We start from the raw sequence: 15,247 nt of genomic DNA on the forward strand, positions 1-15,247 counted from the left end.
AAAGATAATTATTGCCTTACAACTTGCAGGATATAACTTGGTCAACTTGATTCAAAAACGGCTCAAAGTCGCATCAAAGGAGCAAACAACTAAGACATCTTCCTCTAAACTTTATCCATTTTGATTTTGTCCATCGTGTCAAACCCTTCTGTTTAACAAAAAGCACACAGCTGGTTAAGAATAGCAGAAGAGTCCTCTGTGAGAAAGTTAGTATACAACAGTGTCCACGAGATGGAGCCAGAGTCTTTCCAGCAGGCAAACAAGAGCCATGACAAACCAAAAATATATTTTGGTTATGTGCTGTTAACATACTTTAAATAGTTGTTTGTTTTTTAAATAACTGCCCTCATGGTTTTTTTTTTTACGTTAATCTAGTTGATTCTTTTTGACACTTTAAACTTGAATTAACTGGATTTTTTTTTCAAGGTTTTAAAAATGAAAAACTAAAATGTAACATTTAAAAGGCTGAGAATTCAAGACCATCAACATGATCTGATGCATTATTATACAGATGTAATCCGTTTTAGTGATGCTTACACCTCCTCTCTCATGACCTGTCCTTGCCACTAGATGGCAAAAGATTAAAGCTACAGGCTGCACACATCTACTTTGTAGACCAAGGTTTCATTTGTATATTACCCTCCTCATATTTAGCTGTTATAAACATTTTATGGATGTATGGAGCCTTCATATTTTAAAAGAAAAGCCAGCAATTCACAGATGATATAGTCTACCAGTCTTTCTTTTATGAGAGCTATAAATAGTAGCGATTATTTTTTATGCATTTAAAATGATCTTTTTTGAAAAAAAAATTCAGATTAGACGATCCTTTATTAATTTCGCAAATGAAGAAATGCAGTGTTACAGCAGGATAGCAGAAGAAATTCACGCAGTGCAAAATTAAATAAAAATATAAAAAACGTAAAAAAATATGCATACAAAAAAAGAGCCAGTAATTTAAAGGTGTGTATAAACTGTACGGACACTGTCATGAACACAGTGCATGTAAAGATGTTGTGCCTCTTATTGAAAAGACAACAGAAGAGAGACAGAAAATATGGAGTAGTTTCACTGACTGCTGGTGGTGTGCTATTTAAATGTTCAGCCTTAATTCATTCTTCCTTATGTCCCAGTGTATTCAGACTCTATTTTAGCTTTTTAATAAATTCAGTTAAAGCGGCTGTGTTATCTTTCTAATAGGAGTACAAATTAATATTCACAGCTACCTTCGTGCAATAATCATTAAAACATTCTATCCATCCCAGACTCAAGAAAGTTGGGTGCTGAAGAGTGTGTGTTCAGCTGAACTGCTGAAGGACTATTCAAACTTCAGCTATGGGATCACTGACACACAAACACAGACAAACAAAAACAACAACATCAAACAAAAACAAAAGTCTTTTTTTTTCAATAAGTCTTTTATAGAAACATGACAGAGTCTCTGTGTATCTCTGAACAGTACGATCCACTAACACTCCCCCTTTAAACTACACATTAAGATTAACAGATTATCACGGAGTATTAACAACAGCTCTTGATCTTTAGGATCACGACTACGTGGATTTGATACATTTGACATTAAAGCATGGTCAATGGGTTAAATTGGTCACAGTTAGCATTTAATGTAAATTGCAGCCAGATGGAGTCTAAGGAAATTTTCAACAAGGAAACAAAAGCACATCTTATCAATGTTCACTTTAAATAGACACTAGACGTAGTGTGAAACTAATTCAAGCTACAGTATGAGGATACTCAAAGGATGTTTTTGGTAAAAGGTTTGTGTTACTGTTGATTGGAGTCACTTTCAGCTCAATCAAGCACAATGATTATCAATTAATACAAAAAAAATGCTCCATTGTTACAGAAATTCTTAAAATGTTGGACATTGTTTTTCTTCCCTTATCAATATCAAAATACAGAAAAAAGTTCAATTGATTGAAATGAAAGAGACATAGGTTGTTGTGTGTGTGTGTGAAGGCGCATGCTTCAGATCAGTAGCTCAGTTATTAGGCAGAAAGCATCACTCCTTAAAGCAGGAACACACAAACTACTTTCTGCTTCTCTCTAACATTAAATCTAAATCCTCGTGCTGGATGTTTCAGGCAGCCAGATGTTTTCTGTTGGTTGCAGGTGTTGAACGTCATTGTGTCTTTTCTGATTGACATCTGTCAGTCACAGGAACGCCCTGAACGACAAACGGGCAGGAGGGTGAGTTTCCACATTCAGGTTATCATTTCAAATGTGCCCAGTAAACATGTTACACTGGAAACAACCGTTGCATTCAACTGGTGTTCCTCTTTGATTACCTCTGGAAAAATGAATTAAATTAATTATTCACATAGTTGATGATGTCATTCAAACTGAGGTTTGATTACCATTTCAAGCTTTCATTAATCTTGACAGTCATTAAAACCAAATTATCAAGAAGTATGTTCACTATTTCTTCAGCCCACATTTGTTTTTGAGTATATTTTTGAGCATCTTAAACTTTATGTTTTGTTACCTGAAACATGTTAAATAATGAGCAGGATCATCCAGAGTGCCACCACCTGTTGAACAGCAAGGTCCAGCACTATGGGAGCTTTCCCACAGAGTAAATATAACTTTAGACCCTGGTTAGACGTCAACTGGGTGATGAAATCGTATTTTTTATGGGGAAAAGAGCTCGACACACTTAATGAAAGAATTGTCTTATTTTATTTTAATAGACAATACAGTGGAAGTAAACACTGTATTGGTATATTTGACGAGTGAAAAGTGTTTGATAACTTTAGAAGGGATATGTTCTGGGTTTTCTAAAACTGTTCTTCTTGCTGTGTTGATGTCTTTTATTTGACTATTAAAGCACACCATGTTCAAGGAATCATCGACATAGTCTCTGCTGTCAGAGAGGATCAGCAAGGCCAATAAAGTTCAAGGAGAAATATGTAAGATATTTGACTGTTTTTCCTTACAGGAAGGGAGGCAGTTTTATTACACTCCCTGCACGGCCGTTTTAGATGTAACACAGGTGTTGCAGCGTTCTTAAAAACCTGAGAACATGACGCTTCTTGCAATGGCTGTGTCAGTGAGCAAATGCTACCTTATTCAGGAAGCATCTGCTGAGCATTGCTTGCTGTCCTCCTTCTGCAAAGAACAGAAGCAAGTGTCAGAGGAGAGAAATGTACAAGACTGCTATGAGCTACGTCACATTTCATGTCGCAGGAATTTGGTGATCTTAGTAAACAAACTCTTTCTACAACATAATACACATTTTTGGAGTTTCCATTTCCATTGTACAAATGCTGTGGGTTTTTTTTTTATGTTTGACTGAAAGAAGCATCACCTCTTGTCCTGGTTGAACTTGCACCTGCAGTGGCCGCCTGGAAGAAGACAAATGATTAGCCTGTTATATGACATGATTAGTGTTTTTTTACGAGTGTGTAGATAAGAGTTTGTGTGTGCTTAATTTGCATCTTACTGAACAGGATGGTGATGCCAATAAGGCAGAGGACAGCAGCAAGAATCAGGCCTCCGACACGCAGCCTGTGGTAGTCTGCAAGGCAAAACATTTTTTTTTAAAATTTAGCCATTTTATTACAAATTATTTCGAAAGGTAATGAAATAATAAAGAATGCATTTAAAAGAAGATGTGAAGTCTGTTTCAGATCGCCTTTTCAAGTTCCAACAATCCATAAATGACCTACCAAACGTAAAAGGATCATCCTCGGCTGAAGGAAGACAAAAAGTGAGGGTCAGTGGACAGCAGCAGATAAACGAGGATATAGAGAAACATCAACATACAAATGAGTGACACAGTAAAGTCAACAGTTCGAAGTGAGATTACCACACGCAATGGCCTGTATTCTCTTGCAAATTATTGACATACCTGACCATCAGATCAATACATTTCAACGGAAAAGTTACGTTACACTTATTTGTAATCAGAAGTTTAGCAAAAGGCTCCGACAGTCCTGTGATTCTCTTATCTTATTTCGTTTCAAATGGATGGATCGATCTGGTCAAGAATAGTCTGGAGGTGTACTCACCGTCCTGTGCTTCTGCAAACACCAGCGACATGACTGCAGGAGAGCAGAGAGAGAGAGAGACAGATGACAAAAGTGAAACACAGCTGGAGGCATCTTGTTTATTTAAAGGGAAAATATTTCATTCATTTGAAGTACTGGATTCAGGTTAGCGCATGAACTTTGTGTCATACACTCTCTTTAATCTGTTTTGTGCAGAGTGACAGAATTAATCCTAAAGTTAACGTTTTCATAGTTTATAAATCAGATACTTATATTAAACAATACAAATACCTGAATCAGGTAATGAAATAATTCTTGCTGTAAACAGATTAAATGAAAAGTATTTAAAAGGTCTTATACTCACGTGTCATAAACACCAACGCATGGATCTTTGCCATCTTCACCTTTGATGCTTTCTGGGCCTAAAGGCAGAAAAAAAGACACTGATAAGAGTGATGTATGCAAACAATACTGTTTGTCTTTACAGCATCAGTAACGTACAACAGATAAAAAAACCCACCAGTGATCAAAATATTAATACTTGTATTAGCAAAACTGTGCCTTTGTTTTTCACTCATGCTTTTCACTTTTGACTGAGTTTTACTGCAAACTGCATGTGCTGCACTCACAGGCTTGTAGAGCGGAGGTTAAAATGGGCTAAATAATGTTATCTAAGTCCCAATGGCAAAATAATCATATTTGGATGTGAACGTTGGAAGGCTGATTACTACAGTCGTAACTGGCTCCAGTCAACAAAGAGCAGCTACAATAGTTAGCCTTCCTGTGTTTTGTAAGGGGCACGGAAAGGACTGACTCACACACACAAACAAACACACACGCACAGACTCGCACACATAAATGCAAAAAGATGAATAAATAGGCACACAGTGGTCTCCCTCTCTCCCTCTCTCTCTCTGAAACCTGATCTGATGTTGATGGGAACAAAGTGCTCTAATGGAGCCTCAACAGGAGACTGAAGCTCTCTGGGTCAAGCATTTCACTGTTGCCATGTTTCAACCTAAGTGTTGCGACCATCCTTTTTCTGCTTTCAGGGTTCTTTGTACTATTTTCAATCAGTCTTCATGACGGCATGCAGAAACCTTCCAGAAAAAAAAATCAATGTGAATATGAACACATTTAACTCCCCCTTCAAAGTTATTCCTATCTACAATTGGATTGTAATCACATTCCTTTTCAACACTGGTGGGTACATAGTTGTTGCTTTTTTGAGCAGCCAACAGTCAATGAAGATATTTTTATTTCCCAATCACTGCTAATGGCTCAGAAAGACTCTTTATCTCCAGAGATGGCTCTGAACACTGAGACATAAATCTTATTCAATATTCATATTATCTCCTGTCAGCTGCAGATAACATCCCACACACTAACTCAAAGTGTCCACATCTTTCCAGTAAAGCTGTTGTGTGTGCACGCTGTGTTAGCTGCCATGCTTAAAAAGCAGCGGGAGGAGAGGACACGCCCACGTGGAGGAGACGCACCTTGAGTAGCAACAGCAGTGATTTTCCACTTACTGCACTTTTCCACTTCGACTGCTCCATAGTGAAGAGCAAACACGCCAGAGAACATTTCAAACTGGCTCACACACACACAGTCGGGTGAGTTAAAAACTCAAAAAACATACAAACGTGCATCATAATGTATCGAAGGATGAGTACGGGTTAGAAGAAACTACAGAATATAAAGCAACAAATGAGGCGTTTGGTGCTCTTGGCTTTCTAAAGCTTTATTAAAATGTTTATTTAGAGATTTGAAACATCCTCTAATATCTTTTTCGTTTGGGCAGAGAAGGTGGAGTTCTCGTTCAAGTAGCACTACATTTATAAGCATTTCCTTCTTTCTTCTTTTGCATACTGAGAGGCTCAAAATAACAAACGACAGCTAACATGCAGAAAGTGAGATGAAGTCACTAACATGTTCCCATAGATCTAACAATGCAGAGAAACCTGTTCAGAAAATATGTCTTCTAATGTGCAGAGAAAATGTTCAACCTCAAGGATACAAAGGAAGACTAGATGTGCACTTGTTGTAAAAAAAAATAAAAATAAAAAATAAAAAAATGCTGCAGCTCAACTTTAAGCTCTGAAGATCAGGTTAACAAAAAGAGGATAAAAACATGATAAAGATTCAGCTCCTTCCGGTAGGTTCTTTTCAATATCTGTGAGGTTGCACATTCAACAGTGACCTTTGAGCCGCAGGGACTCAAATACAAGAGAATGTAAGTAAAACAATGGGGCTCCCTCCTCTGCTGTTGGTATTTAGAGCTTGATTTAAAAAAAAGAAAAGAAAAGGAGAAGAGCAGGATAAGTATTTCTCTCCTGGTGCCTCTCCACAGCAACCCGTGCAGAGACGGGGGGAATGCAGAGGATGGGAGACAGGCCAACATCCACTAGAGGAAGTTTACCTCAGGAGAGGAGAGGGGTGAAGACAGAAACAGGAGAGAAAAGGACAGGGACAGAGGAGGGAAAAGGAGGAGGAGTCTAGTGGTCAGTGGAGGCAGAGGAGAGGAAGAGAACAGTTGAGAAGAGTAAATATGACATGGAGAGGAACAGACAGCAGGGGGTATAAAAGAGGCGGCGCCTCCCTCTTCCTATCTGAGGATCAGATCGTAAAACAAATGTTAGTGTAAGGTTGGGCCAGGAGTTGAGTCCTGGAGGGCTGAATTCAAATGTTGTGTTTATGGAGAGTTCAGAGGCAAGGTGGTTGGTCAAGGAGAAAACTTCTAAAGCCAATTGCTTCAAAAAAAAAAAAAAAGATGTTTTGACATTAATTGAGGGATCAGTTTGCCTTTAACATGTGAGAAAGCCTTCAATGATGCAGATACATTAATGACAACAGTGTCAAAGAACAAAATGTCATCGTCCAAACTCGTTATTTGGATCACTTTACTGAGCAGTAAGACAAGAGTGTAAAAACACACTGCCACTGACAAACTGGAACCAGAAGGGTTGATGTGTCAGGTGATAACTACACAGCAGCATTTATGAGAGAAGTCAAAGGAAAACAATTCCAGCTCTGTCTGATCTTTAAGTAAATTTACTGTGAATGTAGTCTGTAAATATCATTTTGACTTTCTTATCATATAACCAGGGATTCAATCAGCTGCTTTTCACCCACATCCTGATATGGAGAAGTCTGACATTGTTACGCACGATACGTGTTTTATTCTCCGAGCTGCCCTTCCTTTGCTCCATTCAGTGAAGAAACTTTGCTTTTAAATGATAAAACTCTTAACATCTTTCATGTCTGGCCTCTAAGTAAGTGTAAAAAACATTCCCCTCCCTTCCTAGCTCATCATTATTACGTGGACTTCTTCTCCATACTCAGACTCATGAGCAAACATATAAATATAAATAAAACCGAAGAATGGTCACTTAAGAAGTGGACTTGTTTTTTTTTTTATGTCTTCAGTCGTCCTTTGCGGATAACTATAGGAAATGTCATTTTTTGAAGCTTGAAAATTCCTGAAATAAATATAGGTCATCAATATCTCAACCATCAAACTCATTGTTTCAGATGTAATTCAGTGGAAGGTTAACCCCACACACTACTTCTTCCAACAAGAAAGAATTGTGCTTAGTTGTGGGGAAAAGTTTGGTTCAGTCTGAAACCAAAGCAAACATGATTACAGATATAGCTGATGAACTCCTGAAAGCTCATACTCAGTAAAAATCCTTCCCTGAGGTCACACTACCCGTGGATCCACTTCTCCAGCTCCGTCTGCTCCTGGGATAAAGACTTTTCTGTTCTGGCTCTGTCACGCTCTTCTGCCTGTCTCCGACTATCCCTCGCTTTTTTTGTTTTCAGCTCTTGCTGCATCTCTCTTTCTGATGAGCGTTTTCCTACGTTTTGTCTCTTTACTCCCTTTACTCTTTTTTTTGTACTTATTTTATAAACGCTTTACAAATCGGTTTTCTATAGAAGCCACTGTTTCATACTGCTTTTCTGTTAATGTTGACAATCCTTCATTCCTTTTCAGCCCCTTTAACCCTTCCTCCACTGCTTCCTTTCTGGCACACTTCTGCACGTCCTTGCTCCCTAACCGGTCTCCCTTTCCTTTTGTGAGGTCTTTTCCACCAACTTATCCTTCCCCTGCCAAACTCCCCAGAGCTCAGGCTTTCTAGGCCCGCTGCCCCGTCTCACGCTCATACGCTGTCATCCTCTCTGCACCATCCCACTCTTCTTCTAATCTTTATTAAACCGTAGTGTGAAACAAAAAGCTGCAAGGCTCACAGAGGAGCCGTGACTCTTAAATACAACCGTGTGTCATTAATTTACACAGTCACTACCTCCACTTAAAGATACGTTTAAATATTCTTATTTTGCTGTACAGCGCTCAACCGTTTTCTAGCTTCCAATATACAGCGATATATGAAACAAGAGTAAGGTGGTACTTTTAAGATTTTTAATTTATGAATGTTGCAAGCATCATATAGCAATATCAGAAATACACGTTTTGAACAACGCCAAAAGATCAGGATGGCTCCCACCCAAGCACACACACACACACACACACACACACACACACACACACATTGCACACACACACAAGCTGGCTTTAAATGTAAGATATGTGTTTACTGCCTTGTGGCTAAATTAAGGGACAACACACATTCAAATACACACAGAAACACAGAGTGACTTTCTTTCAACAACCCTTGTTGAACTCACAGTTCAATGTTGTGTTTGGATTCCTAACAACAAGAGATTGAATATGGCTTCCTCTTTTTTTTTTAAATAAAATCTTATACTTTGACTATTATGGTATGCGGTATTCACAACATGTCTGTTTGACCTATAGACACTGTTTCTATTTTTTCAACACTGGCCCCACCTACCCGTATGATTGCTAGACACTGGTGTGTGTGTGTGTGTCTGTGTGCGTGTGTGCGTGCGTGTTCGAATGTTCCTGTTAGCACTACAAAGACAGCTGCCTATTCTCAGCGGCATTTTTTTATTCCAAAATTAGCTCTGCTGGATTCCAGTGTGCAACAAATCCTTCATGTCACACAGACACACAAAAAAACACAACAGGAGGAAAGCCTCCCGTGTCCTGGAAAAACATACTCAACACACAACCACAGGCTGTATGAAACATGATTGTGTCATTAACGTCACCCACTGGACCTCACCATGATTATATTTCCTCTTATTTGACGCTTCTTCCACGTCCCTCATATTTGCCTGTTTGAATCGAGTCCAATTACTGAACAGTGTCCACTCCAAAACTAACCTGGGCACTGCCATTGGCTGGGGGAAACACACCAACTCCCCACCCAGAAACATCCCAAGTCAACCAAAACTAGCCCAAACATGGAACCACAGGCAGAGGACAGGGTCTCTGCAGACAGTCAGCACCACACACGGAGGAACAGAAGTGATGAGTAAGCCACATTACATTTGAGGGAAAAGCTACTGACTCTACCTTTTCAATGAAATCAAAATTAAAGTCCTTTCCTGCATAACAAAATGCAGAATGTTGTGTACCTTGTTATGCAGGAAGTTTTTTACATTTTTCTCAGAGAAGGATGAAAAGGGGCAGACAGGGAGAGGAGGTGAATAAAGTCAACTGCTGGCTCTATGGAAGAAATGTATAATGTTATTTTAATGCAGTTTGAACTATATTGATCTCATTTGGAAAAATATAAATGTATCTTAAAAACTCTATTTATTGCCTGCTCCAACTTGAAAATGAATGCTGCTTTATTTCTGCTGTCAAAATGGGCTTTTTGGGACTTAAGGGGCTTTGGACTCAGCCAAAGTTCACACTCGAGGAAGTGCTTTTTTTTTTTTTGATACTTGTGTGTCTTGTTCTTTTTTCAACACCAGAGGTTTGGTGTGAACCTGCTCTGTGATGAACAAATTGCTTTTGCTCCTGCATACTTCAACCGTGCATTAAGAAATGTGTCTTTTATGACGACAGAACATTGCTTTCACAAGTTGTCTTGGTCCTGCAAAACAGCTGACAACATCAATGTTTCAAAAGAAAAAGAAAAAATATATAGAAAATTATAGAAAAACAAACATCGAGATTGGAAATAAGAATGAAAAGAGAGTTAGACAGAAGACAGATATTCAAGTCCAGGGGGGATGAGACGAAGGGAAAGAGAAGTAATAAGAAAGGACACAAAGAGACAAGCGGAGGGTAAAAAGGGAGTGGAGCATACTAGAGCCATGAGTCACACATGGAAACCACAAGGTTAGCAGCACACACACCTGCCAGTGGCCCGCTGTGTTTTCCTTGGTGGTCTGCTCATCAGTACTTTAAATCACAATTAAATAACAAGTGATGGTAATTTACTAATAACTAATTCCACCTTTACTGTATGAATATAAAGAAAACATCATCAAGGAGCTCCATAGTGTGAACAAGACCAAACTTTATTTGCCCATAGCAGTTAACTTCTCAACAGCTCAAAAGAACAGCACATGCTGCTGCTTTCACCCTTCAAAATAAAAGTCAGATTTCATACTGTTAACCAGAGGTTCACTGGAATTCCCAACGCTTTCCACTTCACTGTAAAAAAACAAAACAAAAAAAACCCAGCTACAAGTAACATATGACTCAGCGAAGAGATCAGTCCACGAGTCTGTAGATAACGGCACTCAATTCTGCTGCTCTTTCCTCATCTTTCCACTCTCATGTCTGCTGTTAGTCTTGATGATGGCTTTTACTCCGGCTCGACCAATCCCATCTCCCTCCACTAAACTTAATGGAATCATATCTCTCGTCACTGGTTTTGTTATTAGCAGGCTAATCTTGTCGAGTCCACGTGTGCAAACCTGTGCTAACAGGGCTAGCAAAGCCGTGGTGCGGCACTGCCTCTTGTCTGTCTTGGCTGGTTTCTTTCATTTTCTTTCATTTTAATGTAGGACTTATGAAGTACTTCTGATTCTGGTCATCCAAAGAGGTAAGACATCTCTAAAAGAAACCCAGCCAGTGACAGTTACACCTGGTAAAAACACTGAACACTCTGCGTTGCTTCCTGGTGCTCCTTTGGAACTGTAAGATGAACTAATACCACTAACCCTTTCAATCATGCTCATAGTTTCAGTGAGACATCAAATAAAACGCTAATAAAGTTCTTTGCTGCAATTATTAGAAAGTACAGAATGAGTACAGTCACCCAATAAAACACCTAAAGTCAAATCTTCACACTGAACAGCCAAATTCAAAGGTGCAGCTCCAGCCCTGGTTTGTCTCTGCTAACCTTTGTGGTTTCATAGTGAACGCACTGAAGGTCAGAGTCACACCTCTGGTACAAAATCAATATCTACTCAAGGTTAAGTCTGTGTTTCACGATGTGTGGGAAAGATGAGGAGAAAGTGTGCCTCTCCTCAGAGCGTCTTTAGTCTTTCTCTCTCAGCTCTTTCCCTCTCCTGTCTTGTTGTCTTTTTTAAGAACGGTCGTCATGTGAGGAGAGGTGAGGACGAGCTGTTTCAACTGACAGAGGAAAGACAACTCTGTCTGTCTGTCGCCACCTTTGTTCACAATCTCTCCACCTCTGTCTCTCACCCTGTAACCTCTCTCGTCTCTCCAGTGACTTTTACATGTGTGATCTACCGTTCAGTGTGCCTTTGTTGTACATTTTTAGTTGATTGTTTTATGGGTTGTTATTTTTCTGGGGTTTTATTGGGAAATATTAACAAATCATTAGCAACTAAAACAATTGTTCCAGTGTGTAGGCATTCAATACCTGAAAAATCTTTAAAATTATGTAAATTTTAGCAGAAATATTTAATAGAAGTATGCTGCAAGAGATATATCTTAATTGTTTATTTGTCTGGCAGATCAATAGCCATGTAGGCAAAAAACAGAAAAGGTATCTTAAGCTAAATGACTTAGCTCTATTAATATTCAAAATTAATTCAACTATAGGACTTCTGTCCCTCTTAAGTAACTGTAATCCTCCCATTCTGCCTTCAGATGTTGCAGACATATTATAGCAGCTGCTATCTGTAGTTTTACATCTCACAAACCAAAGCAATGACATTATCCATTGCCAGATAAGCATATAGTAGAGATTTGCAGCAACACAAATGTTCAAAATAACCAAGCTTTAACAACTTCTGTGTTCTTGCTTATTCAACCTGAGCCTCTGGTATATTTGATGTATTCTTATGTAATGGTCATATATGAGATTAACATTTGCTAAATGCATAATCTGATATTGCTTGTCGTGTAAGTACAGACAGTTTACACATGGCTTAAGGAAACCCTAATACCAAAACAATCACATGTTTCAACTGTGTAACGTGTGTAAAAACTATGAATTTCCCAATCATCTGGAAGAGTTTGTTCAAAGGAAATCTTTGACATGACATGCTTCCCAAACTCTATAATTTGTAAGTATTTGGAAAGTTTCAATCAGATAATTGAAAACCTCCTAAAGGTTGACCAGGTGTTTCAAATACGAATTCTTCAAATAATCAATATTTTTAGGCCTTTGTCCAGTACAGTTCCGCTTCAACATGTGAAGTCTACTGTATCTGCCCTTGTCCCAATCTGTCCTTGTGCCACATGGTAGCGAACTGTTATCTCCCCTGCTCTTATCAACTGGCCTTTTCGCACACACACAACCACACACACATTTACACATACCCTCACCACACATACAGCGTGTGCTCAATAAAGCATAGAAGTGTAGGATAATAATGGACATTTCCCAACACTGTTCTCGGAAAGCCTTACGCGTAACATACTATGTTTCCACTCTTTTTATTACACATCTAATGTTATTAAAGAGGTACATTCTCAGTTTTTCCTTCTCTTTTATTTTCTAGTTTCATCTAGGGCTTAAAGTTACGGACACAAATACAGTTTTTCAAATCTAACTTAGAGAAAAAGTTGACATGAACATGGTGATCAATGCGCGTGAATGAGGACTATCCGTGCTTTACGCACGTTGGCTCGTGCAGTCATGACAGCGGTGGTAACCATGCTGGTAACCAGGAAAAATGTCAGCCGGATGACATTTTATTTATTGTGACAAATGGTGTATTGTTCTTTCACTTTTAAACGAATATTCAACTTTTTCCACGAAAACGTTTTTTTTTTACTAACCTTTTTAAAACTTTAAAATAGCTGAACAAGCATATGATAGATAGATAGATAGATAGATACTTTATTGATCCCGAGGGAAATTCAAGAATTCATATGACGCTGGTTACACTTACAGCGATTTTAACTTTCGCTAAAGTAGCCTAACTGCGTGTAAGCCATCTTAAATGTCTCCGTTGTAACATGAACAAAACCCTTCTTCAGTTTCATAAGATGCTCACGGGAAGATTTGCAAAACTTGGACTTTCTGTCCAATGTCCCTAAATAACCCTGACAACACTATCAGAGACACGGTTGTAAGAGCGAATTGTTTTGTTCAACACTTACCCTAAAAACGCTGTGTTTGTTAAGAAAAAAAACCCGGGGGAATTTCTCAGAAGCAGGCGGATATCTGACTCAGACGTAGCGACTTCTCTCTCCACTGTGTGTGCCAACACCCAGCCTTATCCTCCGAGACACTCAACAGGTTGGCTTGGTTTTGGAAAAGGGGGCCGAGTTTAACACGCGAAAGACGGATGCTGATCCAGGGTCGGTTTCTGTCGTAACGCCAGCGGCTGAGCCAAAGTTGAACAGAGGAGAACCGGTCTCAGAGGCTGATCCAGAGTCAGCAGGGAGAGTCGGGAGGAGGAGCGGATCAATTAATGTTTGCTTGTCGAGAGCGAAAAGGTCGAAATTTGACGAGTTTTTTTTTGGGGGGGGGATATGAGTTAGAAGCTGGTCACATGAAAAGGCAGAAAAACAGAGACTATGACAATAACATAGTCTGTATAATAATGCGGGCCAGCATTCGTTGGCTTCGTGTAGACCTTTAGGCTAAGTTTACTGCAGCCAAACTTATAGCCTATAGCAGGCTACTAGACCAATTGTCTAGCTGCAGTTAAAAAGCTATAAGGTCATTCAGTAGGCTGGTACCATTTAGGTCTATTAAACATTATTCACAGAAATTAGCCTATAAAAGGTGTAAATATTAGGCTACACTTTGGTTTTAACATTGTGACATTTATTTTCATTTTACATGGGCGCACTTAAGGTTTCTAACAAAAATGTCTGTTTAAGCATGTTAATATTGAAATGGTTGACCACATGGATAATCTTACTAAAGTTTATTATGCAATAAACATCACATGCTCTTAAAGATGTCATCTTTCATTGGCTCTTTGCAATATTATGGTAATGACTTGACTACATACAGCAGAATATATGGTAAGCAAAATATTGTACCAATAGGCTACTTGTGTTTACAGGGATAAGCATCTACATGAATAAAAATGAACATAATTTGCACATCAGTACAGATCTGACCAATAGGAATACATTTTGAGGATTTAAGAGGGCTTCATTTTGTATCTGCTTTTCTTTCCACACACAGAAACGTTATTTTTTGCACAGGTCTGCACAGGTTAAATCACCTGAAAGGGTGTGTCACCTCCAAATCCTCCCTCCCCCACCAAACAACCATTTATCTCTCCACCCCTTGCATGTGCTCTTCATCTGGGCCGAAACCAGTTTGACAGGCGCCATATCAGATTTCACTGTTGTCATCCTCTGCTTTTCTACAAGGTGAGAGAAAGAGGCAGGGAGGGAGTAAACAAGGCAGTTTTGGAAGCCAAAGAGACACCATGAGTGGGAAAACAGAGCAAAAAAGAAGGGAGAAAGTTACATGTCAAGGTTCAGACATAAAGAAAATACAAAACATGTTGCATGTTATGAGAGAAACATACTTTTCCTTCCTGGTGCACCTATTGTCTGTGAAGGTAAAGCAAAATGTGTTACTGGATTTACACATGCACTGTTATTTGATATTTTTTTAAATCATTATTGTGAACAACAAGACTCATTGTAGTCAGCTAATGCATTTTAGTACAACTCAATTTCAGCTAATAGCTTTTTCCACAAATACATCACTATCTGAGTGTTTTAGGGACTTACAGAGGATAACTCCGAGTCCTCCAGCAAACAACAGGCAAGAACAGATCAGGCCTCCGATTCGTAGCCTTTCATAGTCTGTAAGATGACAATGGCAGACATAGAGGGGGCATTAGACAAGCAGAAAAAAATATGTAAATCAAACGTGTTTTCAAAAATATGTTTTGAAAGTAATTAAAAACATTTGAATCTTTTGTTGATAGGCATGTGTTTTTTTACACTATTTTTCACATTT

The 15,247-nt window shown here is 38.8% G+C and overlaps 1 protein-coding gene across 1 annotated transcript; it reads right to left on the minus strand.

Annotated features, from left to right (window-relative positions):
• Window positions 1-1,381: 1,381 nt before the first annotated feature.
• On the minus strand, window positions 1,382-13,619 carry fxyd3 (FXYD domain containing ion transport regulator 3). Its single transcript, XM_079343046.1, has 8 exons — window positions 13,414-13,619; window positions 4,372-4,429; window positions 4,029-4,061; window positions 3,687-3,710; window positions 3,461-3,535; window positions 3,326-3,362; window positions 3,083-3,126; window positions 1,382-2,185 (listed from the first exon to the last, which is right to left on the minus strand). The coding sequence occupies exons 2-7, from the start codon at window positions 4,403-4,405 to the stop codon at window positions 3,084-3,086; spliced, it is 246 nt and encodes an 81-aa protein (XP_079199172.1). The 5' UTR covers window positions 4,406-4,429; window positions 13,414-13,619; the 3' UTR covers window positions 1,382-2,185; window position 3,083.
• Between the last annotated feature and the right edge of the window lie 1,628 nt (window positions 13,620-15,247).

This window comes from Symphodus melops (genome assembly GCF_947650265.1).
Source record: "Symphodus melops genome assembly, chromosome: 5".
Lineage (NCBI taxonomy): Eukaryota > Metazoa > Chordata > Actinopteri > Labriformes > Labridae > Symphodus > Symphodus melops.